The sequence below is a fragment of the Scylla paramamosain genome, chromosome 1, assembly GCF_035594125.1.
Source record: "Scylla paramamosain isolate STU-SP2022 chromosome 1, ASM3559412v1, whole genome shotgun sequence".
In the NCBI taxonomy this organism is placed as follows: domain Eukaryota; kingdom Metazoa; phylum Arthropoda; class Malacostraca; order Decapoda; family Portunidae; genus Scylla; species Scylla paramamosain.
The window spans coordinates 14,539,054-14,565,032 of record NC_087151.1 but is presented as its reverse complement, the minus strand read 5'-3'; the positions used below and the strand labels follow the sequence as shown (position 1 = coordinate 14,565,032).

General features: G+C 40.4%; 1 protein-coding gene across 2 annotated transcripts in view; it reads left to right on the top strand.

The window, feature by feature from the left end:
* LOC135101223 (protein Rae1-like) overlaps positions 1-25,979 on the top strand; it is a 44,284-nt gene that overhangs the window by 15,100 nt on the left and 3,205 nt on the right. For both annotated transcript variants that reach the window (XM_064004857.1, XM_064004865.1), the window contains exons 5-7: positions 890-1,051; positions 23,008-23,187; positions 25,290-25,472. In XM_064004857.1, coding sequence (XP_063860927.1) covers positions 890-1,051; positions 23,008-23,187; positions 25,290-25,472 — 525 coding nt within the window. The remainder of the gene's footprint in view (positions 1-889; positions 1,052-23,007; positions 23,188-25,289; positions 25,473-25,979) is intronic.

The window sequence follows — 25,979 nt, the reverse complement described above, 5'->3', positions numbered from 1 at the left end:
TAGGTTGTGGAGGAAAGCCAAAGCTGGTGGTGAACATTGAAGTCTCCAAGAATGGAGATCTCTGCAAAAGGGAAGAGTCAGAATGTGCTCCACTTTGGAAGTTAAGTAGTCAAAGAATTTCTTATAGTCAGAGGAGTTAGGTGAGAAGTATACAGCACAGATAAATTTAGTTTGAGAGTGACTCTGTAGTCGTAGCCAGATGGTGGAAAACTCGGAAAATTCAAGAGCGTGGGCACGAGAGCAGGTTAAGTCACTGCGCACATAAACGCAGCATCCAGGTTTGGATTGAAAATGAGGATAGAGAAAGTAGGAGGGCACAGAAAAGGGGCTACTGTCAGTTGCCTCTGACACCTGAGTTTCAGTGAGGAAAAGAAGATGAGGTTTAAAAGAGGAGAGGTGTTCTACAGATTGAAAATTAGATCTTAGACCGTGAATGTTACAGAAGTTAATGAAGAATAAGTTGAGGGGGGTGTCAAGACACTTAGGGTCTTCGGCTGAAAGGCAGTCCGACCTGGGGACATTTACGGTCCCCTCCCCAGATGGGGACTCCGAGGCAGGTGTAGGAGTCGCCATTATGATTTTAAACTTTATGAGTGAAGGGTGTGTGTGTTATTAGGTGCTTGTAGTTTTGTGTGGAGGAAGAGAGTTGTCTTTAGAGGGCAGACTGTAACTGCCCCCTTGTGTTGTGAGACACAAAGGGAAACGTTCAGTGAGGTCACAGCTGGGTTTAATGATAAGTTCACAGCACCCCCTGAACAGTGCTTTAGATCTCACTGGGAGTAATTATCGTTTCGACAGGTGTCTACTGCCTCCTCCTCTGGAGGACTATGCAAAGTCACTCAAGACAAGATATAAAAACAGCTGCTCAAAGGATACTTTCATTCTCCAGGTTTTTATGGCAAGTGCTGACAAAACTGTCCATTGCTGGGACTTAGGAAGCAATCAGAAGATGCAGGTGGCTCAGCACGATGCTCCTGTGAAGACAGTCCACTGGATCAAGGCACCAACATACTCCTGTATCATGACTGGCTCTTGGGACAAAACTTTAAAGGTAACAACACACTATTTCATAGCTTTCAGGTTAAAGACATGAAGGACTGGAGATGGTTCCCAAGTCTTGCTTTAATAAAATAGTCTTAGCATAAGAGTGAATAAGGGGTCACTTGCAGCAGAGATAGAGGAGGAGGAGGCATGGTGCTCCTAATAGTGTGAAAATAGTAGAAGAGATGGCAATAGAAGCAGTATTGGAGATCTGTCTATCTACATATTAGGCCAGCAATCCCAGACAAAGCACCACACACTCATACAGGCATCATTCACATTCTTAACCCTGTCAGCACCTGGTGGAAAGGGATAGTCTTATGAACAACCCTACTACATCCCAGGAGCTTAACCCTGGATTTTCGCTCTTCTTGACCAGGGTTAATCACAAGTAAACATCACCGGATGAACAATATTCTGTGGATCACCTCACAGAAAAAGGCCCCAACATATCGTATGGTGCCATTCTGTCTGATTACCTATAGTGTAGTACATATATGCAATGTTGGTCATGATTTTTCCTAACACCATTGCTCATATCTGCTTTCTCCACACCAATAATGGTGTTTCACATGAAATGGATATATTTTGCATGTACACACACACACATGCACACACTGTGTGACAGCTGCAGCAGCCACCATTGAATGAGATTATGCAGAGGAAGAGAGGAAGCTGAAAATCACACGGTTATGTCTGGTTTCATCAAGCTACCAGATGAAGATTAGGAAAATTGACCCTACCATCAAGTTAAAAAAACATTGCTACATTTCTAGAGTATAAATTGGTTACAGTAGACATGCATAAAATATGAAAAATAAATTAATAAATAAAAGTAAGTAAACATTATTTTTTCCATTTCTTCAACTCCTTATTGTTCTTGTAGTGTTGCTGGTATTGAATTTTCAGTCACTCGAATTTTGGAATTGAATTTTCAGTCTCAGAATCAGCACATTTCACTATTTTATTAATATATGACATGTAACAATACACAAATATGCAGGTGCTGATGAATGACAATAACATAAAGCTTGCCTATGTAACAGTGGAGTGCAGGGAGTCAAGGAGAGCAATGATTTCCTTTGAACTGGTAATTCAATCATATTCTTGATTGGCAGCAATGTCTCATGAACACCATGGTAGGCTTACTTTTCCTAAATATCATTGTGGAAGCTTGATAATATCTACTGATGTGAGCAGTGGCTTCACCTTCCATCAAGGTGGAAGCATGGGGGTGCATCTTGTATTTTTATAGTGTGTGTAACACACACACACACACACACACACACACACACACACACACACACACACACACACACACACACACACACACACACACACACACACACATGCACACGCAATCAAGCTCTCCGAAATTCTACGGAGAGCTTGATTGGAGTAATTTATTAAGAAGTATGGAGGTGCAGGAAAAATATGAAGTGTTTTTAAGCAAGTTTAGAGAAGGTGTTGATAGATATGTGCCAAGATATAAGGTAAAAGAAAATAAGAAAGTGTGGTTTAATGCAAAATGTGCAGAGGCAAAAAAGAAGAAGGAGAGGGCATGGAAAAAAATGAGGAAACAATGGAATGAGATAAATAGAGAAGAATACAGGACAGCTAGAAATGATTATGTTAAAATAAGAAGAGAAGAAGAAAGAAATTTTGAAAGAGATGTAGTTGGAAAGTGTAAAGAAGAACCCAAACTTTTCTATAGATATGTAAATGGAAAAATAAAGCATAGAGATACCATTACAAAGCTGAAGAAAAATGGAGAAATTTATGAAACTACACAAGAGATGGCTGAGATACTGAATAAAAAGCTTTAAGTCTGTATTTACAAGAGAAACTGTCTTTGCATCACTGGGAGATGAGGAACAACAGAAAGGAATAGAAAACATACAAGTGGAAAGAAAAATTAAAAGACTACTGGAAGAGCTAGACGAAGTAAATGGATGGATATTGAAAGAATGTAGAGAGGAATTGGAAGAACCAATATGGGAGATAATTAACAGTTCTTTGCAGGAGGGAAAAGTACCAAAGGAATGGAAGAGAGCAAATATAGTACCGTTATACAAAGGAGGTAATAAAATGGAACCACTGAATTACAGACCAGTCTCACTCACAAGTATTGTAAGTAAACTCTGTGAAATAGTCATTAAAAACAGATGGGTGCAATATCTTGAACAAGAAAATATAATAACAGAAAAACAATTCGGTTTCAGGAAAGAGAGATCTTGCGTAACAAATTTACTGAGCTTTTATACAAGAGTAATAGATAAACTACAAGAGAGAGATGGTTGGGTTGATGCAGTCTATTTAGAGCTGAAAAAAGCTTTTGATACAGTTCCACATAAAAGTCTCATATGAAAACTGGAACATCGAGGAGGGCTAAAAAGAAAAATACTTAAGTGGATGAAGGATTATCTCCAAGGTAGGGAAATGAGTACAGTAATCAGAGATAATAAATCAAGTTGGTGCGAAGTAACAAGCAGAGTACCACAAGGGTCTGTGTTGGCACCTATAATGTTTCAGGTCTATATAAATGATATGACGGTGGGTTTAAATAGCTACATTAATATGTTTGCAGATGATGCAAAATTGATGAAAGTAATAAAGAACCAAGAGGATTGTGAGGAACTACAGAGGGATATTGATAGAATTTATGAATGGAGTAAACGATGGAAATTTGAATTTAATATAAAGAAGTGCCATGTAATGGAGATGGGAAGAAGTAAAAGGAGACCTTCATGGGAGAATAAGATGGGAGGAATCACAATACCAAAGAGCAAAGAAGAAAAAGACTTGGGAGTAATAATTCAAGACACGCTATCACCAGAAAAACACATCAATGGAATATTTGGCTCTACATATAATTTGCTAGCAAATATCAGGGTGGCATTTAATTACCTAGACAAAGAAATGATGAAGAAAATTATAACACACATGATACGCCCCAAACTGGAATACGCAGCAGTGGTATGGTCTCCACACAAGAAGAAAGATGTAAGAAAATTGGAAAGGATACAAAGAACAGCTACGAAAATGATACCTGAATTGGAAGACCTAAGTTACGAGGAAAGACTGGAAGAAATTGGATTACCAACACTGCAAGAAAGAAGGGAAAGAGGAGACCTGATAACAATGTTCAAATTAATAAACAACATGGAGAAGATAGACAGAGATGACCTAGTTGTAAAAGTGGAGGAAGGACAAGGGGACATATGAAGAAATTAAAGAGTCATTGTTTGGGAGATATTAAAAAATACAGCTTTCCGCATCGAACGGTTGAAATATGGACCATCCTGGTGAACTAGCCTACAACTTTGCTATCCTCCATGACCTAGAGCAATTGGTGCAACACCCTACTCGCATTCCTGACCGTCTTGGAGATACGCCCAACATTCTTGACCTTTTCCTGACCTCTAATCCTTCTGCTTATGCTGTCACCCTTTCTTCTCCGTTGGGCTCCTCCGATCACAATCTCATATCTTTATCTTGTCCTATCACTCCAATTCCTCCTCAGGATCCCCCTAAGCGAAGGTGCCTCTGGCGTTTTGCCTCTGCCAGTTGGGGGGACCTGAGGAGATATTTTGCTGATTTTCCTTGGAATGACTACTGCTTCCGTGTCAGAGACCCGTCTTTGTGTGCTGAGCGCATAACAGAGGTGATAGTGTCTGGCATGGAGGCGTACATTCCTCACTCTTTTTCTCGTCCTAAAGCTTCTAAACCTTGGTTTAACACAGCTTGCTCTCGTGCTATACATGATAGAGAGGTGGCCCACAAAAGGTACTTAAGCCTTCCATCACCAGAATCTCATGCACTTTATATTTCTGCCCGGAACCATGCCAAGTCTGTTCTCCAACTAGCTAAAAACTCCTTCATTAACAGAAAATGTCAAAACCTTTCAAGATCTAACTCCCCTCGTGATTTCTGGCATCTAGCCAAAAATATCTCCAATAACTTTGCTTCTTCTTCTTTCCCTCCTCTATTTCAACCAGATGGCGCCACTGCTATCACATCTATTTCTAAAGCTGAACTCTTTGCTCAAACCTTTGCTAAAAACTCTACCTTGGACGATTCTGGGCTTGTTCCTCCCTCTCCTCCACCCTCTGACTACTTCATGCCACGTATTAAAATTCTTCGCAATGATGTTTTCCATGCCCTTGCTGGCCTAAACCCTCGGAAGGCTTATGGACCTGATGGGGTCCCTCCTATTGTTCTCCGAAACTGTGCCTCCGTGCTTGCACCTTGCCTAGTCAAACTCTTTCAGCTCTGTCTGTCAACATCTACCTTTCCTTCTTGCTGGAAGTTTGCCTACATTCAACCTGTTCCTAAAAAGGGTGACCATTCTAATCCCTCAAACTACCGTCCTATTGCTTTAATTTCCTGCCTATCTAAAGTTTTTGAGTCTATCCTCAACAGGAAGATTCTTAAACATCTATCACTTCACAACCTTCTATCTGATTGCCAGTATGGGTTCCGTCAAGGCCGCTCTACCGGTGATCTTCTGGCTTTCCTTACTGAGTCTTGGTCATCCTCTTTTAGAGATTTTGGTGAAACTTTTGCTGTTGCCTTGGACATATCAAAAGCTTTTGATAGAGTCTGGCACAAAGCTTTGATTTCTAAACTATCCTCCTACGGTTTCTATCCTTCTCTCTGTAACTTCATCTCAAGTTTCCTTTCTGACCGTTATATTGCTGCTGTGCTAGACGGTCACTGTTCTTCTCCTAAATCTATTAACAGTGGTGTTCCTCAGGGTTCTGTCCTGTCACCAACTCTCTTCTTATTATTCATTAATGATCTTCTAAACCAAACTTCTTGTCCTATCCACTCCTACGCTGATGATACCACCCTGCACTTTTCCACGTCTTTTCATAGACGTCCAACCCTTCAGGAAGTAAACATATCACGCAGGGAAGCCACAGAACGCCTGACTTCTGATCTTTCTAAAATTTCTGATTGGGGCAGAGCAAACTTGGTATTGTTCAGTGCCTCAAAAACTCAATTCCTCCATCTATCAACTCGACACAACCTTCCAGACAACCATCCCCTCTTCTTCAATGACACTCAACTGTCCCCCTCTTCTACACTGAACATCCTCGGTCTGTCCTTTACTTATAATCTGAACTGGAAACTTCACATCTCATCTCTAGCTAAAACAGCTTCTATGAAGTTAGGTGTTCTGAGACGTCTCCGCCAGTTTTTCTCACCCCCCCAGCTGCTAACTCTGTACAAGGGCCTTATCCGTCCATGTATGGAGTATGCTTCACATGTCTGGGGGGCTTCCACTCATACTGCTCTTCTAGAGAGGGTGGAATCAAAAGCTTTTCGTCTCATCAACTCCTCTCCTCTAACTGACTGTCTTCAGCCTCTCTCTCACCGCCGCAATGTTGCATATCTAGCTGTCTTCTACCACTATTTTCATGCTAACTGCTCTTCTGATCTTGCTAACTGCATGCCTCCCCTCCTTCCGCGGCCTTGCTGCACAAGACTTTCTTCTTTCTCTCACCCCTATTCTGTCCACCTCTCTAACGCAAGAGTTAACCAGTATTCTCAATCATTCATCCCTTTCTCTGGTAAACTCTGGAACTCCCTGCCTGCTTCTGTATTTCCACCTTCCTATGACTTGAATTCCTTCAAGAGGGAGGTTTCAAGACACTTATCCACCAATTTTTGACCACTTCCTTGACCCTTTTACGGGACTGGCATTTCAGTGGGCATTTTTTTTATTGATTTTTGTTGCCCTTGGCCAGTGTCCTTCTTACATAAAAAAAAAAAAAATCAGTTCTCAAACTTAATTAGTTCTTGAATGCCATTCAAAATCCGAAATGTTTGAAAACTGAGACTATTTACCCTATAGGAATCAATGTAAAATGGATTAATCCCTTTCCAGACACCAGTCTATCTTGTCTTAGCAGCTTATGACAGACACTCCCATAGCCAAAATGGCTGCTTCACAACATCTCCAGCTCACAAATTATATTACCCAGAAAGGATGTATTGAATGAACTTAGTGGCACCGAACTCCTCAGAAGATATTCTTTAGACCAATCTAGAGAGGGAAGCCTTAAAGAGGGACACCGAGAGGAGCAACTTTCTGTGAAGGTGAAATGTTGCAAAATGAAGGAAGTTTGGTGTATCCCTGCTGACCTCATCAATAACTCAGAACCTGTTCTGAGAGAGAGAAAGAGATGGGAAGAAAGAAAAAAAAAAAAAGAAAAAAAAAAACTTACAACAAACATCTATTTCAAAATTCATTTTGATATCTAAGTGGCTTCAAAACATAACAGATTCTGCAGAGTTGTAGAAGCAACCATTGCCTTTATCATCTCATATGAATTTCAAATGTTTTCCTTACAATCATGAATAATTACTTCTGAACTATAATTTCGTTGTTGCCTGTTTTGCATTAAAATTTAACTACTAAATGAAACCACTTTCAAAAGGGCAGAGCTTGGGAAAGTGTTTCCTGGGATACATGTGAGTTGGATCCCCACCCCAGATCCTGGTAACACATTTTCAGAGTGGCTAAAACTCGCTTAGCTAAGTAAGCAGGTATTCATCCATCGCAAAACCACAGTAGTATTCATGACATCTAGCTGCAGGTTCATAATGCTCTCTCTCTCTCTCTCTCTCTCTCTCTCTCTCTCTCTCTCTCTCTCTCTCTCTCTCTCTCTCTCTCTCTCTCTCTCTCTCTCTCTCTCTCTCTCTCTCTCTCTCTCTCTCTCTCTCTCTCTCTCTCTCTCTCTCTCTCTCTCTCTCTCTCTCATTATTGAAATAATAATAGTAATAATGTGTGTGTGTGTGTGTGTGTGTGTGTGTGTGTGTGTGTGTGTGTATTTACCTAGTTTTATTTACCTAGTTGTATAGTTGTGTGTGTGTGTGTGTGTGTGTATTTACCTAGTTGTATAGTACAGGGTCTGAGCCAAAGCTCAATTAGTCCTGTCTCCATACCCGAATTTATCTAATCTCTCTTTAAACATGTGCACACTCTTTGCCACAACCACTTCTTCTCCATTCTTGGAGATTTCAATGTTCACCACCAGCTTTGGCTTTCCTCTCCCTTCACTGACCATCCTGGTGAACTAGCCTACAACTTTGCTATCCTCCATGACCTAGAGCAATTGGTGCAACACCCTACTCGCATTCCTGACCGTCTTGGAGATACACCCAACATTCTTGACCTTTTCCTGACCTCTAATCCTTCTGCTTATGCTGTCACCCTTTCTTCTCCGTTGGGCTCCTCCGATCACAATCTCATATCTTTATCTTGTCCTATCACTCCAATCCCTCCTCAGGATCCCCCTAAGCGAAGGTGCCTCTGGCGTTTTTTGCCTCTGCCAGTTGGGGGGACCTGAGGAGGTATTTTGCTGATTTTCCTTGGAATGACTACTGCTTCCGTGTCAGAGACCCGTCTTTGTGTGCTGAGCGCATAACAGAGGTGATAGTGTCTGGCATGGAGGCGTAAGCCAAAGCTGGTGGTGAACATTGAAATCTCCAAGAATGGAGATCTCTGCAAAAGGGAAGAGGGTCAGAATGTGCTCCACTTTGGAAGTTAAGTAGTCAAAGAATTTCTTATAGTCAGAGGAGTTAGGAGAGAGGTATACAGCACAGATAAATTTAGTATGAGAGTGACTCTGTAGTCGTAGCCAGATGGTGGAAAACTCGGAAGATTCAAGAGCGTGGGCACGAGAGCAGGTTAAGTCATTGTGCACATAAACGCAGCATCCAGCTTTGGATCGAAAATGATGATAGAGAAAGTAGGAGGGCACAGAAAAGGGGCTACTGTCAGTTGCCTCAGACACCTGAGTTTCAATGAGGAAAAGAAGATGAGGTCTAGAAGAGGAGAGGTGGTGTTCTACAGATTGAAAATTAGATCTTAGACCGCGAATGTTGCAGAAGTTAATGAAGAAAAAGTTGAGGGGGGTGTCAAGACACTTAGGGTCGTCGACAGAAAATATATATATATATATATATATATATATATATATATATATATATATATATATATATATATATATATATATATATATATATATATATATATATATATATATATATATATATATATATATATATATATATATATATATATATTACTCTCAGGCTTTATACAGTTTCTTATAACTTTATCAAGAAAGCAAACCTTAGAGTTTTACAGAAACAAATTCTCACAGCGTCTGGCTGTGATAAGCTGGACGACATTTCTGGGCTGCTATAGTTCAGGCTGCCATGATTACACTGATGGAAATGGCAACTGTTTGCAGATAGACATTGGGATGGGAGGCTTAATCCCTCATCCATTGTAGAATCCAGTGATCTCATGAGCTTTCCTAGGTGTAGTCCAGCACACAGTAGTTTTGTCAGTCAGTGTCAGTGAGGGGACAAACATTAGTTCTACATACAAACAAATGGGTAACAAACACATGTACAGTATTTTTCTAAGAATTCCATTCCCTGATTAGTAAAGAGCACAGAGGACAAGCGACTGTAAGAAGAAAGCTCAGTGAATAAGACTTGATTCACCATTTACTAAAAGTCAGGTAACTGCGTGTATATCACAGAATTTTCCTATTTGAGCAGCCTTCTCATTGGAAACTGAACATCAGCACAAAGTTACCAGCAGTGTTAGATGGTATTCAAAAGTTCTCCTGTACAAGGATACGTTCACCTTACATACCACAGGTTTGGTGTGTAACCAACCACAATTTTGTTTTGGTATATGCAGTGTAAGCATCGTTACTTAATTTCTTGCTGACTGGTGTTATTTTATGTGAATTACAAGTATGACCTGTTATACATTGTTACCTTGCAAAAAAGAGTTATTTTTGTGGTGTAGAAGCAATCATAACTTTGTTTACATGTGCAAAGATGTTTGGGGTTTGATTTAAGGGCCACTGTTGCCGTAGACTTTCCACTAGTCATTGCCCCAAAGCTGAACCTTGGCATTATAAGACATGCTCATTTCTGAGACTTTTTTTTGGGGGGAAAAAAGGCACATCTTAAGCCATCAAAAGTGGTAAATTTGTAACCTTTACATAAACTGTATAATATATCCATGTAGCATTGCAGGCTAATAGCCTGTGTCAACAAAGAAAAGTATAAAAGATATACATTTACTTAAATTATATATACATTATATTCATAAAGCATTGCAGGCTAATAGCCTGTCAGCAAATAAAAGTGTAATAAATATGCCTTTACACTGGCTACAATATATATCTATATAACAGTGCATGCTAACAACTTTTGTCTGTAAATAAATTTATGATAATATACCTTTATGCTTGATGTAATATATATATATATATATATTTTTTTTTTTATTTATTTATTTTTTTATATAGGAAGGACACTGACCAAGGGCAACAAAAATCTAATAAAAAAAATGCCCACTGAAATGCCAGTCCCATAAAAGGGTCAAAGCAGTGGTCAAAAATTGATGGATAAGTGTCTTGAAACCTCCCTCTTGAAGGAATTCAAGTCATAGGAAGGTGGAAATACAGAAGCAGGCAGGGAGTTCCAGAGTTTACCAGAGAAAGGGATGAATGATTGAGAATACTGTTTAACTCTAGCGTTAGAGAGGTGGACAGAATAGGGGTGAGAGAAAGAAGAAAGTCTTGTGCAGCGAGGCCGCGGAAGGAGGGGAGGCATGCAGTTAGCAAGATCAGAAGAGCAGTTAGCATGAAAATAGCGGTAGAAGACAGCTAGATATGCAACATTGCGGCGGTGAGAGAGAAGCTGAAGACAGTCAGTTAGAGGAGAGGAATTGATGAGATGAAAAGCTTTTGATTCCACCCTGTCTAGAAGAGCAGTATGAGTGGAACCCCCCCCCCAGACATGTGAAGCATACTCCATACATGGACGGATAAGGCCCTTGTACAGAGTTAGCAGCTGGGGAGGTGAGAAAAACTGGCGGAGACATCTCAGAACACCTAACTTCATAGAAGCTGTTTTAGCTAGAGATGAGATGTGAAGTTTCCAGTTCAGATTATAAGTAAAGGACAGACCAAGGATGTTCAGTGTAGAAGAGGGGGACAGTTGAGTGTCATTGAAGAAGAGGGGACAGTTCTCTGGAAGGTTGTGTCGAGTTGATAGATGGAGGAATTGAGTTTTTGAGGCATTGAACAATACCAAGTTTGCTCTGCCCCAATCAGAAATTTTAGAAAGATCAGAAGTCAGGCGTTCTGTGGCTTCCCTGCGTGATATGTTTACCTCCTGAAGGGTTGGACGTCTATGAAAAGATGTGGAAAAGTGCAGGGTGGTATCATCAGCATAGGAGTGGATAGGACAAGAAGTTTGGTTTAGAAGATCATTAATGAATAATAAGAAGAGAGTGGGTGATAGGACAGAACCCTGAGGAACACCACTGTTAATAGATTTAGGAGAAGAACAGTGACCGTCTACCACAGCAGCAATAGAACAGTCAGAAAGGAAACTTGAGATGAAGTTAAAGAGAGAAGGATAGAAGCCGTAGGAGGGTAGTTTGGAAATCAAAGCTTTGTGCCAGACTCTATCAAAAGCTTTTGATATGTCCAAGGCAACAGCAAAAGTTTCACCAAAGTCTCTAAAAGAGGATGACCAAGACTCAGTAAGGCAAGCCAGAAGATCACCAGTAGAGCAGCCTTGACGGAACCCATACTGGCAATCAGATAGAAGGTTGTGAAGTGATAGATGTTTAAGAATCTTCCTGTTGAGGATAGATTCGAAAACTTTAGATAGGCAGGAAATTAAAGCAATAGGACGGTAGTTTGATGGATTAGAACAGTCACCCTTTTTAGGAACAGGTTGAATGTAGGCAAACTTCCAGCAAGAAGGAAAGGTAGATGTTGACAGACAGAGCTGAAAGAGTTTGACTAGGCAAGGTGCAAGCACGGAGGTACAGTTTCAGAGAACAATAGGAGGGACCCCATCAGGTCCATAAGCCTTCCGAGGGTTTAGGCCAGCGAGGGCATGGAAAACATCATTGCGAAGAATTTTAATAGGTAGCATGAAGTAGTGAGAGGGTGGAGGAGAGGGAGGAACAAGCCCAGAATCGTCCAAGGTAGAGTTTTTAGCAAAGGTTTGAGTAAAGAGTTCAGCTTTAGAAATAGATGTGATAGCAGTGGTGCCATCTTTTTGAAATAGAGGAGGGAAAGAAGAAGAAGCAAAGTTATTGGAGATATTTTTGGCTAGATGCCAGAAATCACGAGGGGAGTTAGATCCCGAAAGGTTTTGACATTTTCTGTTAATGAAGGAGTTTTTGGCTAGTTGGAGAACAGACTTGGCATGGTTCCGGGCAGAAATATGAAGTGCATGAGATTCTGGTGATGGAAGGCTTAAGTACCTGTTGTGGGCCACCTCTCTATCATGTATAGCACAAGAACAAGCTGTGTTAAACCAAGGTTTAGAAGGTTTAGGATGAGAAAAAGAGTGAGGAATGTATGCCTCCATGCCAGACACTATCACCTCTGTTATGCGCTCAGCACACAAAGACGGGTCTCTGACACAGAAGCAGTAGTCATTCCAAGGAAAATCAGCAAAATACCTCTTCAGGTCTCCCCAACTAGCAGAGGCAAAACGCCAGAGGCACCTTCGCTTAGAGGGATCCTGAGGAGGGATTGGAGTGATAGGACAAGATAAAGATATGAGATTGTGATCGGAGGAGCCCATTGGAGAAGAAAGGGTGACAGCAATATATATATATATATATATATATATATATATATATATATATATATATATATATATATATATATATATATATATATATATATATATATATATATATATATATATATATATATATATATATATATACAGAGAGAGAGAGAGAGAGAGAGAGAGAGAGAGAGAGAGAGAGAGAGAGAGAGAGAGAGAGAGATTATTGTAAATTGGTCATTTTCTTGATACAAAGTTCAGAACAAGCATAATCACACTTTATTTAGGCATTTGCCTTAAAAGAGCATAATCCTTTTCAATATTGAAAGCAGAATTCTCACTGATTGGGCCTGGTATCATAACATTTTACACAAATTTTCTTAAAATGTTGATCACGCAAGTGTTTGTGACAGACTTAACACTGAATAATAGTTTTCTTTACTTTTGGTTGATTTTTTCTGTAATCTGAACCATAAGCCAAATCTAGGCAAGCATGACACCTATTCTTCTTATTATTCTCATGTGTTACTTCTGTTGTGGCTTTGTCTTCCTGTCTTCTGTACTAACATTAGGTCCATCTTACCTGTAGTAATTCATGTACAAGCCTCAGATTTCCTCCTTTCAATTTGAGGATTAAATAATGTCTCCACTAAGTTCCAGCCACATGTAAGTGATTTACATTTTCTAGGGTCAGCATGAATTTTAATTAAATAAACCGTCTGAATTTACCTTGGCAGTGTCAAGAATATATGCAAAGGCATTCACTGTCCATATGCAAGATTTTGTGTGCACCATATAAAAATTCATTCTCTGATCTAGTATTTCACTTCCTTAGTAAAATCATACAATTTATATTTGGCTGGCTTTCTTGCACCATCCTCCTTGGGAATTCCTAATATTATAAGGGGGATTGTACTTAGAAGCAATAATTTTTTCCTTATTACTTTTGGTGGGTATTACATAAGAATTCAGTCATTTCCTTATTATCTTTAGTCCAGTACACCTGGTATGACCTCTTCCCTTCTAGTGACTGTCTTTATATCTGGTGGTATGCCTTTTCTCATGCAACTACATTACCTATACCAGCAATACCTTGTGTTTGAAGCCACTCAAACAACTCTAGGCTGATACACAGCCTATCTGGACTGCCACTAAGGTCTACAAATTCTTGTATCTGACTGACAAGAACCTTCACTGTTGGAAGTGAGCCATGGATATAGTGGGGTCCAGGCTCTCTGGAAGGTTTACCTGAGTATACTATCATCCTGAAGGTGAATGGAATTCTTACTACCTTCACAAATTTATACAACAGGCCATATCATATTGGTTTGCTCTTATTGTACTGCCTGAATCCTATTTGATTTTTACTAGACTATAAATTTCTATCAATGGTCAAGAAGTCACCTGGCTCCAACACTGAACAGGCGTAGTCATTAAAATTTTTTAAAAGATCCCTGACTGCAGCAATCCAGTCATGCATCCGTCTTTGATGTCTGGTATCAAAATTGTCAAAAATTAGGTTTACATGTAAAAACCCAAATCTATTCACAGACATTATTGCACCAAATACAAGGTGACCAAACTCTTCTCCGAAAAGTGTTTTATATTTGTTTTGGCTTAATAAACCTTGTGCATACAGCAAACCAAAAAAATTTTTCAATGCAGTCTGTTACTCTTATGTATGATAGGAGTTTATCATTATTTGAAGGCCTCTGAGAAAATTTTGCAATTATACCTTCAATTTTCTGATTAGTATGGTGCAAAATATTGAAAATCATTTCAGATGTTATGAGTAAGTCCCATGCCATTTTTTTTCTGAATTTACTGACCTTGCACTTCCTATCAAACATTCAACAACACTGGATATGTTCACAGTTGCTCTACCTTCCATACTATTGGCCCATGTTATGGACTTCTCTACACCTGAGTTTCTTAGTGGTTTCTCTACCGTGATTCTATATTCCCATAGCTCACCTGGTAATACATAATTATCATATTTACTTTCATCTAAACAACTGGTCATTGAATTAACTAGCCTGTTTCTTATTAATGTCTTACTATTTCTCTGTAGGAGCCACTCTTCATAATCTATGTCATCATCCACTTCCTTGTCACTTTCTAATTCCATGGCAAGACCAGCTTCGTCACCTGTCACCTCTGCCAAATCTTTGTCAGGGTCATCTATAAAGTGAGAGAGAGACTGTGTCTATAGAGTCCATTGTAAGCCCCTAAGCAGTTATACACCCAGTAAGTGCACCCAGTCACATGAGCTGATAAGCTCTCATCTGCACACTGCATTGGCATATTTACCAAAAAGTTGCAAGGTTTTTATTTAGCATTGGGTAGCTAGCTATCTAGCTATCACCCCCTTGGCCCCCCCCCCCACCCTCTGCAGCAACATCATAGGTGTCTGGTACCTGCCTCAGTCCCCCCCCCCCCCCCCCTCTCTCTCTCTCTCTCTCCTCTCTCTCTCTCTCTCTCCTCTCTCTCTCTCTCTCTCTCTCTCTCTCTCTCTCTCTCTCTCCTCTCTCTCTCTCTCTCTCTCCTCTCTCTCTCTCTCTCTCTCTCTCTCTCTCTCTCTCTCTCTCTCTCTCTCTCTCTCTCTCTCATAGTAATAGACAATAGTGGGAGTGTGTCAGAGAGAGAGAGAGAGAGAGAGAGAAACTTACCATCTTTCAAAAATATTATACCTCCTGTCTCTGAAATGTATATCAGGGGAAATTAGCATGATTTTTGGTAGAGTTTTTAATTTTACGTATCGGGGTCAACACAAGATTGAACTGAGCTACTGGACTTACTTAGCACTCACATTATGTCTTTATATAATTTTATTGGTGAGATGGTGCAGAAGAGAAAGTAGAACACACACAAACAAATACCGATCACCCTGCCTAATTGTGCAACATGCACCCTGTTATCCCTCACTTATGAATCATATGTTCTTTTATTTTTACATGAAATACTGCAGGAAAGAGAATAGTAACTACACTAAAGATATATATCAAAATACACACATACACCTATATATATATATATATATATATATATATATATATATATATATATATATATATATATATATATATATACGAGGGTGTGTCATTAAAGTTCCAGGACTGGTGTCCCTAAAAGATGAATTTCAAACCCAAGCCACAAATCACCATATTTCCCCTTCAAAGTAATCCTTCTGGAGTATACAACTGCGCTCCCAACCCTCTACAGTCACTAATCTTTTTCTTACGTGCTTTTAAAAATCATGTCCTCTGTTGCAGGTCGTTTTAACAATGAGCGCTGAACAGCGAACAAACTTGAAGTTTTTGGTGCAGTTGGGGAAAACGCCGTCAGAAGCACTGGGTATGCTGCAAAAAGTGTACGGGGATGAGACAATGTCACGCTCACGTGTTTTTGAGTGGTGCAAGAGGTTTCAAAGAGGGCCGGGAGGACGTGGAAGATGACCCCAGGAGTGGAAGACCCTCAACGAGCAGGAATGAGGCCAATGTTGAGCGTGTCAAGCAGATGGTGCGTGACGATCGTCGGTTGACTGTTCGAAAGGATCGCAGGATGAGCTTGGGCATGAACCACAACAGCGTGTGGAAGATTATCACTGAAGATCTGGGCATGCGGAAAGTCTGTGCGAAGATGGTGCCGAGACTCCTGAACGATGACCAGAAGGGGACGACGCATGCAGGTGTGTCAGGACATCCTCGAGCGTCTGGAAACTGAACCAGACTTGCTCAGGAGAGTCATCACCGGCGATGAGTCCTGGGTATTTGAGTACGACCCGGAGACCAAACGCCAGAGCCTTCAATGGAAGAGTCCCGGCGTCGCCACGGCCGAAGAAAGCAAGGCAGTCCAGGGTCCAGCTTCAAGGTCATGTTGATCGCTTTTCTTCGATGTGAGGGGCATCGTCCACTGCGAGTTCTTGCCACAGGGCCAGACAGTCAACCAACATGTGTACAAAGAAGTACTGCGGCGTCTGCTTCGTGCAGTGCGCGAGAAAGAGGCGGGAGTTGTGGCAGGGCAACTCGTGGCTGCTTCACCACGACAATGCGCCTGCTCACAATGCCCTGAGCATCAGAGAGTTCTTGGCCAAGAAGAACATCGCCGTGCTGGAGCAACCGCCCTACTCACCTGACCTCGCTCCGTGCGACTTCTTCCTCTTCCCCAAGCTCAAGGAGGTCATGAAGGGGACCCGTTTTGATGATGCGGACGACATCAAAAAGGCCGTGACGACGGAGCTGAGGAGCATCCCGCAAGAATCCTTCCAGCAGTGCATGCAAGCCTGGCAGAGAAGGATGGACAAGTGCATGCGGTGCCAGGGGGATTACTTCGAAGGAGATAACCTATAGTTTGTAGCCTGGATGTGAAATAAAACTTGTGTGGCACCAGTCCTGGAACTTTAATGACACACCTCGTATATATATATATATATATATATATATATATATATATATATATATATATATATATATATATATATATATATATATATATATATATATATATATATATATGGGGAAATTTATTGTATGGCTGGCAAGGAGGTAGCCATTGGCAGTGAATTCATTGTTCATTGATTTTCATCTGTTGTCACATTGCTTCATGGCCATTCAAAAGAAAACTATAAAATATAGATTAGACCAAATTTTTTTGCAGATTTTTTTTACACAGTGATTCCTTATCAAATTTTCATTGACATAGTAAGAATAATTTCCTAACACTCTCTTGTTTAAAATTTTGTTTTATTGGGAAAAAATCCCTTAGGGCAGCCCGTTTTCAACCCGTTCTGCAGACAGTAGGGTTAAGCTTAGCACAGCTAGTCACATACTTTCACAGTAAGGCCAAACAGTGTACACTGGTTTATCCCTGCCCTTTCATGATGAAATCATTCCTTACCTTTCTCCTATTGTAATGCTTAGACCACAACAGATGCAGGATATTTTCTACAGAATACCCTGCACCCCAACTGGCTCCATATGCCAGTAGTCCACAACCCCTCTCAGGACTCAACAAAAATGTGGTGTTTTCATGTGCATCCCTGTCACTCTCCATTCAACTCATCATGCACAGTAGTTCCTGCTTGTTGCACTGTCATACCTCTCTCATTCAGTGCTCTCTTCACACAATTCATCCACTCCGCTTTTTGTTTCATCAGCTCCTCTCTTCTAACTGACTGTCTTCAGCCTCTCTCTCATCACTGCCAGAGTGGAGCACATTCTGACTCTCTTCCCTTTTGCAAAGATCTCAATTCTTGGAGACTTCAGTGTTCACCACCTGCTTTAGCTTTCCTCTCCCTTCACTGACCATCCTGGTGAACTAGCCTTCAACTTTGCTATCCTCCACAACCGAGATCAATTGGTGCAACACCCTACTCGTATTCCTGACCATCTTGAAAATACGTCCAACATTCTTGACCTTTTCCTGACCTCTAATCCTTCTGCTTATGCTGTCACCCTTTCTTCTCCATTGGGCTCCTCCGATCACAATCTCATCTCTGTATCTTGTCCTATCACTCCAATCCCTTCTCCGGATCCCCCTAAGCGAAGGTGCCTCTGGCATTTTGCCTCTGCTAGTTGGGGGGACCTGAGGAGGTATTTTGCTGATTTTCATTGAAATGACTACTGCTTCCGTGTCTTTGTGTGTTGAGCGTATAACAGAGGTGATAGTGTCTGGCATGGAGACATACATTCCTCACTTTTTCTTGACCTAGACCTTCCAAATCTTGATTTAACACAGCTTGTTCTCATGCTATACATGATAGAGAGAGGTGGCTCACAAAAGGTACTTGAGCCTTCTATCACCAGAATCTCATGCACTTTATATTTCTGCCCGGAACCATGCCAAGTCTGTTCTCCAACTAGCCAAAAACTCCTTCATTAACAGAAAGTGTCAAAATCTTTCAAGATATAACTCCCCTTGTGACGTCTGGCATCAAGCTAAAAATATCTCAAATAACTTTGCTTCTTCTTTCCCTCCTCTATTTCAACCAGATGGCGCCACTGGTATCACATCTATTTCTAAGCTGAACTCTTCGCTCAAACCTTTGCTAAAATCACTGCCTTGGAGGATTCTGGGCTTTTCCTCCATCTCCTCCACCCTCTGACTACTTCATGCTACCTATTAAAATTCTTCGCAGTGATGTTTTCCATGGCCTTGCGGGCCTAAACCCTCAGAAGGCTTATGGACTTGATAGGGTCCCTCCTATTGTTCTTCAGAACTGTGCCTCCATGCTTACACCTTGCCTAGTCAAACTCTTTCAGCTCTGTCTGTCAACATCTACCTTTCCTTCTTGCTGGAAGTTTGCCTGCATTCATCCTGTTCCTAAAAAGGGTGACCGTTCTGATCCCTCAAACTACCATCCTATTGCTTTAATTTCCTGCCTATCTAAAGCTTTTCAATCTATCCTCAACAGGAAAATTCTTAAACATCTATCACTTCACAACCCTCTATCTGATCACCAGTATGGGTTCCGTCAAGGCTGCTCTACTGGTATCTTCTGGCTTTCAAGCTTACTGAGTCTTGGTCATCCACTTTTAGAGATTTTGGTGAAACTTTTGCTGTTGCCTTGGACATATCAAAAGCTTTTGATAGAGTCTGGCACAAAGCTTTGATTTCCAAACTACCCTCCTACGGCTTCTATCCTTCTCTCTTTAACTTCATCTCAAGTTTCCTTTCTGACCGTTCTATTGCTGCTGTGGTAGATGGTCACTGTTCTTCTCCTAAATCTATTAACAGTGGTGTTCCTCAGGGTTCTGTCCTGTCACCCACTCTCTTCTTATTATTCATCAATGACCTTCCAAACCAAACTTCTTGTCCTGTTCACTCCTATGCTGATGATACCACCCTGCAATTTTCCACGTCTTTTCATAGACGTCCAACCCTTCAGGAAGTGAACATTTCACACAGGGAATCCACAGAACGCCTGACTTCTGATCTTTCTAAAATTTCTGATTGGGGCAGAGCAAACTTGGTATTGTTCAATGCCTCAAAAACTCATTTCCTCCATCTATCAGCTCGACACAACCTTCCAGACAACTATCCCCACTTCTTCATTGACACTCAACTGTCCCCCCCTTCTACACTGAACATCCTCAGTCTCTCCTTTACTTATAATCTGAACTGGAAACTTCACATCTCATCTCTAGCTAAAACAGCTTCTATGAAGTTAGTCGTTCTGAGATGTCTCCGCCAGTTTTTCTCACCCACACCCCCTGCTGCTAACTCTGTACAAGGGCCTTATCTGTCCATGTATGGAGTATGCTTCACATGTCTGTGGGGGGGTTCCACTCATACCGTTCTTTTAGACAGGGTGGAATCAAAAGCTTTTCGTCTCATCAACTCCTCTCCTCTAACTGACTGTCTTCTGCCTCTGTCTCATCCCTGCAATGTTGCATCTCTAGCTGTCTTCTACCACTATTTTCATGCTAACTGCTCTTCTGATCTTGCTAACTGCATGCTTCCCCTCCTCCCACGGCCTTGCTACACAAGACTTTCATCTTTTTCTAACCCCTATTCTGTCCACCTCTCTAATGCAAGAGTTAACCAGTATTCTCAATCATTCATGCCTTTCTCTGGTAAACTCTGGAACTCCCTGCCTGCTTCTGTATTTTCACCTTCCTATAACTTGGATTCCTTCAAAAGGGAGGTTTCAAGACACTTATCCTTCAGTTTTTGACTGCCGCTTTGGACCCTTTTCTGGGACTGGGATCTCAGTGAGATGAGTTTTTTTTTCCCTTGGCCAGTGTCCCTCCTACATAAAAAAAAAAAAAAAAATCCAGATGAGGGTTTCCTCATTATCCTCTTTTCTAGTGTGCTGTCCCCCATTCTCTCCACATGCCCAAACAGTCATAACACATTGATCTGACCATCAAGCATACTCTCAAAGCACTATATCATCTTACCTCCTTATTTTTCATTCAGTGAAATTAGATGTAGCTTTTCTGACAATTTTTCTCCTAGGTGCTTCATACACAAGCCTTATCCATGCTTGTATGGATTATAACCCCCATATATGATGAGGTTTCAGTCACTTCATTAACTATCCTTCAGTTTGTCATACCCTTGCAGTGTTGCATCTTCTCAAGCTATCTTATACTAATGCTTTCATGGCTGATGTTCTTCTGAACATGCTAATTGCATGTCTCCACTCTTCCTGTGGCCTCACTGCAAACAACTTATTACTTTTCTGCTAATGCAAAAGTGAACTTTCATTGGCAAATTAACTTAACCACATCTCTCCTTCCTATAAGATGAATTATTTTGGCTGAGGACCATTAAAACATCTACAGAACTAAAGTGAACTAAAGTGCTGTAGATGCTGAAAAAAATTTCACTTATCAACTTTGTGGGAAGCAGCAGTTAGGCAGATCTTTTCTCACATTTGTGTTCATCATGGACATGCCTATCACACTTGCAAAAAAAATCTGGAGCTGCCAACAGCTGTTTTAAGCATTTGTTTTTTATTTATGCATTAATTTTTATTTCTTATTTGTTTATTTTCATTGTATCCATTTATATGGTTTTATTTGTTTATTTTTTTATTATATTTATTTATATTTATTTATTGTGAACTCGTGAGGTAGGCCACTTAATGGATGGATAGATAGTTCGAAGGAAGTCATAAAGAGACTGACACTGGAGCATAGTAGAATGATTGTGCATGGCAGAAGTGAATGGAGAGCAGTTGTGAGTGTGTGAGGAATGATGCAGCCCTGCAACCTGCAAGGGAGCCTTACATTGATAGTCTCACACATGTGTGGGCCAATCTGGTGTGGTAGGGGAAGGTACTTGCCATGAAGGAGCCTTGTTCAAGATGTGTGGTTTATCCCCATAAAATGATGGCAGGAGTACTTTCTCTTCTCCATCAGAGGCTAAGAGGGTGGTATGAATGTGGAAGTTGTCTTCTCTTGGCTACACCCCTTTTTTAGGAGATAGAGGGTTGGTATATATGTATGTATTTTTCTTTTCTTTTCCTTTCTTTTGCATTGTTTCTTGCTGTATAACTCTGTCTGTAATTTACTTTCTCCACAAATGTCCATGTTTCTGTTTAGCTGGAGAAAGAGGTTGTTTATATGTATTATGAGTAGCAAGAGAACAAGAAGAAAGAAATAGAGAGAGAGAGAGAGAGAGAGAGAGAGGTGGGGGGGGCAGAAGATGTCAGATGGGTGATGAATGCCTACCCCATGCTCAGCAGTGTTACATTAAATTCTGTGTTGTCCCAAATGGTCTTCTCCCCCTATTAATTTCACTCACTTCCCTTTGCTCTCTCAAGTTGAGTTTGATACCTAATATAGTAGATGAATTCCCCTTCCCCAATAACCTAGTCAGTTTTTGGCTAGCCCCTCTAATATGCCCATAATAATTTTTATAAAAAAGTTATATTTAGAGAAGAGAGTGACAGCAAGGCATGTGGCTGGCCACCTTATCCCTTTCCTGTCCTCTCCCTGCTCTTCCCCCCTTTCCTTATAGCATGAGTCATTGAAATAGCTAGACGTGTTGTCATGCAAGAGAGATTTAGAGCTTGCAGAAGTCCTGGGGTGTACTATACATACTAGAAGAGCTGCTTATAATAGTAATTTCCAAGTGTAGAGACTAAAGCCCCTGTCATTCTAGAAAGAAGGAACTTCCAAGGGAACCTGCCAAAGTTTACTGATTACTGGGAAATACTTTGCTCTACCAACTTTATTCAGATTCTTTGAGTGTACTGGCATCCTGTGTTTTGTTGGCTGTCTCAAGAGAGGTTGGGTGTTGTGTACTTGTCTCATTAGTGTTGTGTGCCATTCAATGTGACTGGTGTTCAGAGGCCACTGTTGGGAGCTTTGAAACCAGAGGATATTGTGATACTCTCCTGCTTGGTGGCTATTTCCTCTCTCTCTGTGCTTTACTGTATACAGGTGGTATTTGTCTGTCCTCTGGGAGACTGTATGTAGACTGCTTGCCAGTAGGAGGATATAATGTTCTGTGAGTGTGGGTGGTTTGTCTCTGGTGAGTGGTAGCTCACAGAATATTATAAGCCTCATATTTGTGTGTCCTTCGTCACAGCTGTGCCCCCATAGCACATGGCTTGTGATTCTTTCTCAGCAATTTGGGGTTTGTTTGGCATTTATTATACTCCCTTCTCAGTCACTGGGTTAAACCAAGTGGCGATCTCAGTTGTGATAGCTTGGAGTGACCAGTAGGTGTCTGGATTTGTGTTTATGCCCACATTAAACTAGAAGAAGCAGGTCAAGGGAAAGCAGACCCGAGTGTAGTGGCAGCAATGAAGGGGCCTGAACCTGTGTCATAACATGTTATTTGATTTTTCTCCCTTATTTCTCTATTATTCAGTTCTGGGACACAAGAAGTGCACAGCCAATCATGACCATCAACCTACCTGAGCGGTGCTATTGTGCAGATGTGGAGTATCCCATGGCAGTTGTTGGCACTGCAAACAGGCATTTAATTGTTTACCAGCTTGAAGGTCAGCCTCAAGAATTCAAACAGATAGAATCGCCATTGAAGTATCAGGTAAGTGATGGATTTTATATGAGAGTATTTTGATAAAGTCTTTTGGAGTAAAAGGCATTTCAGAAGATAATCCAAAAGAAATACATGGCAGAAGGACACAGAATGATGGAATGCTGAATTAAATAATTAAATCACAAGTCAAAGGGAACATGTATAACTACTGCTTGCAACTAAGGCTGAGGAAAAATATACAGTGGAACCTTGGTTACTGAACGCCTCCCTTTTCGAACAATTCGGTTTTCGAACAAAATTTTGAACTCATTATTGCTTTGGTTGTGGTACCATAATTCAGTTTTAGAACAAAGCTACTTGATTTCAAATATTAAAAGACAGCAAAAGCTGCCATTTATTACTAATTTATGGTTTCTATAAGTATCTATTTAATTTTTATGTATTTGGAGGAGAAACATAGAGTGTAAAATAGTAATTCAATCTTTGAAATAAGGTAAATGTGATCCTGTTGAAAAGCCTTGATGTAAACAAACAGTTTTCAGTGCTTAGGAGTAATCCCAAGCCACTTGTAGCTCTTTCAATGACCCCCAGTGCCATCACCACTGCACAAATGCATTTTTCCAGTAGCTTTTCCCAGCAGCAAGATGTCTGAGTGTTATGATCACTTTCATTTTGGCAGTAAGTGGGTTGCTCCTCTCTGTAAGGCTTTCCTCACTAGATCGGTCAAAACAGGCACTTCTGATGAGTTCTGTATCACTAAGTTCATTCATTACATCCTTTCTGGATAAATAATTTGTGAGCTGGAGATATGAAGCAGCCATCTTGCCTGTGGGAATGTCTGTTATGAGCTGCTAAGACAGTACAGACTGGTGTCTGGGAATGGATCAATCCATTTTACATTGATTCCTATGGAGAAAATAGTTTCGGTTTTCAAACATTTTGGACTTTGAACGGCATTCAGGAACAAATTAAGTTCGAGAACCAAGGTTCCACTGTATTTAAAAAATAATAATAATAATAATAATAATAATGTTCATAAAGCAGAGATAAAATGTATAAAAGATATTTAGAAATGTTAGGAACAGTTTATCTATCAATGTATTTACACTTAGGATGTCTAGTTCCCTCCCAGGAACTTTCCTGAAGTGACCATAGTAGGGAAAGCTGTCTTCCCCTGCTTTGGTATGTCATCATTACGAGTATGTGGCAAAAATACTTGCTTGTCATTTGTTTCCTTCTAATTCTAATCCTCTTTACTTTTTTTTTTTTTTTTTTCATACCAACCTGGTATATAGATAGATGTAATGGCAATAATTGTGCATCCCTTCAATCTTGAAGCAAACTACTATGTTCCCTCCTGTCTAGTTAGCTTATCCATTCCACAGCTGTATATCTTACCATCTTAGGTATCTTAAATTTTTGTCAGGACTGCATTGACTCTTACTTATTTTCTAAGATTGTTTTGATTTATTAAAATAGGGGAATACACAACCTGAAACCACTATTATCCTTTTGGGGCAGCATCTTTTTGACTTAAAAACTTATATTTGCAACTGGAGTTTACCTTTATAAAAGGTATGTAATTTTTGTATTGACAATTATGTTAACAGTTCAGTATATGATACAAAAGTTAGGGCTCAAAGGTGATTGACTAAATTACAGTGTTAAGGAAGTTAAGTGATGCCATTAATTTCTTACAGGAAGAACAACCGTTTCTTATAGGTGGAAATAAGTTGGTGTGTTTCATGCAGTGACTACCATCTGTAGGCCAGACAATTTCTTACATGTTCCCTTATTTTCTCAAGTTCTTATGTTTCTTGTGCTCTCCGGCTCTATCTTTACCTCTGCATTCATATGTTCTTTTTAAACTAGAAATGCTGCTACTTCAAGCATTCATTATCAGTTCTTTAAACTCAGTTAAAATGTTTTCAATATATTGGGTTGAGTATTTGTGGGTTAACATAATAGAAATATTGAAAAATTACATATTCCACAGATTTTTTTAAATTTATTGCACTATGGTATTCACTTCTTCAATCGATACATAACCAAATCCATGCATTAAAAAATGTATTGGTGTGTAAGTAAGATTACAGCTCAATTTATTGATGTTTCATTAGCATTAATTCACCATGTTCTCTCCATCACAGCACAGATGTGTTGCAATCTTCAAAGACAAGAAAGGTGCTGGTGCTCCTGCTGGCTTTGCCCTTGGCAGTGTGGAGGGTCGGGTTGCCATACAGTACATTGTTGCAGCATCACCAAGAGACAACTTCACCTTCAAGTGTCACCGCTCAAATGGCACCTCAAATGGTTTTCAAGATATATATGCTGTAAGTACCTCATAAGCATGTCTGTTAGCAAGATAAATAAATATAGTTATTTCCTTAAAATTGCTATTAATTCCAGGGACATGTGTAGGCCCAGGGACTGCCACATGTAGGCCTGAGGGCTTCTTGCAGCTTCCCTTAATCTCTCTCTCTCTCTCTCTCTCTCTCTCTCTCTCTCTCTCTCTCTCTCTCTCTCTCTCTCTCTCTCTCTCTCTCTCTCTCTCTCTCTCTCTCTCTCTCTCTCTCTCTCTCTCTCTCTCTCTCTCTCTCTCTCTCTCTCTCTCTCTCTCTCTCTCTCTCTCTCTCTCTCTCTCTCTCTCTCTCTCTCTCCACAACTTGATTCAACCCCATCCACCTGTGGAGCATCAGCTCCCATGTATATGGAGGGAGTACCACTGTACTATGGTGAAGAAGTTATTCTTATCTGTATACAACTGTCTATTTACTGTTTTTAAGGAAAATCACAAATTTTTCCCTAAATCATGAAACCCAAAAGCATCCCACACCCCA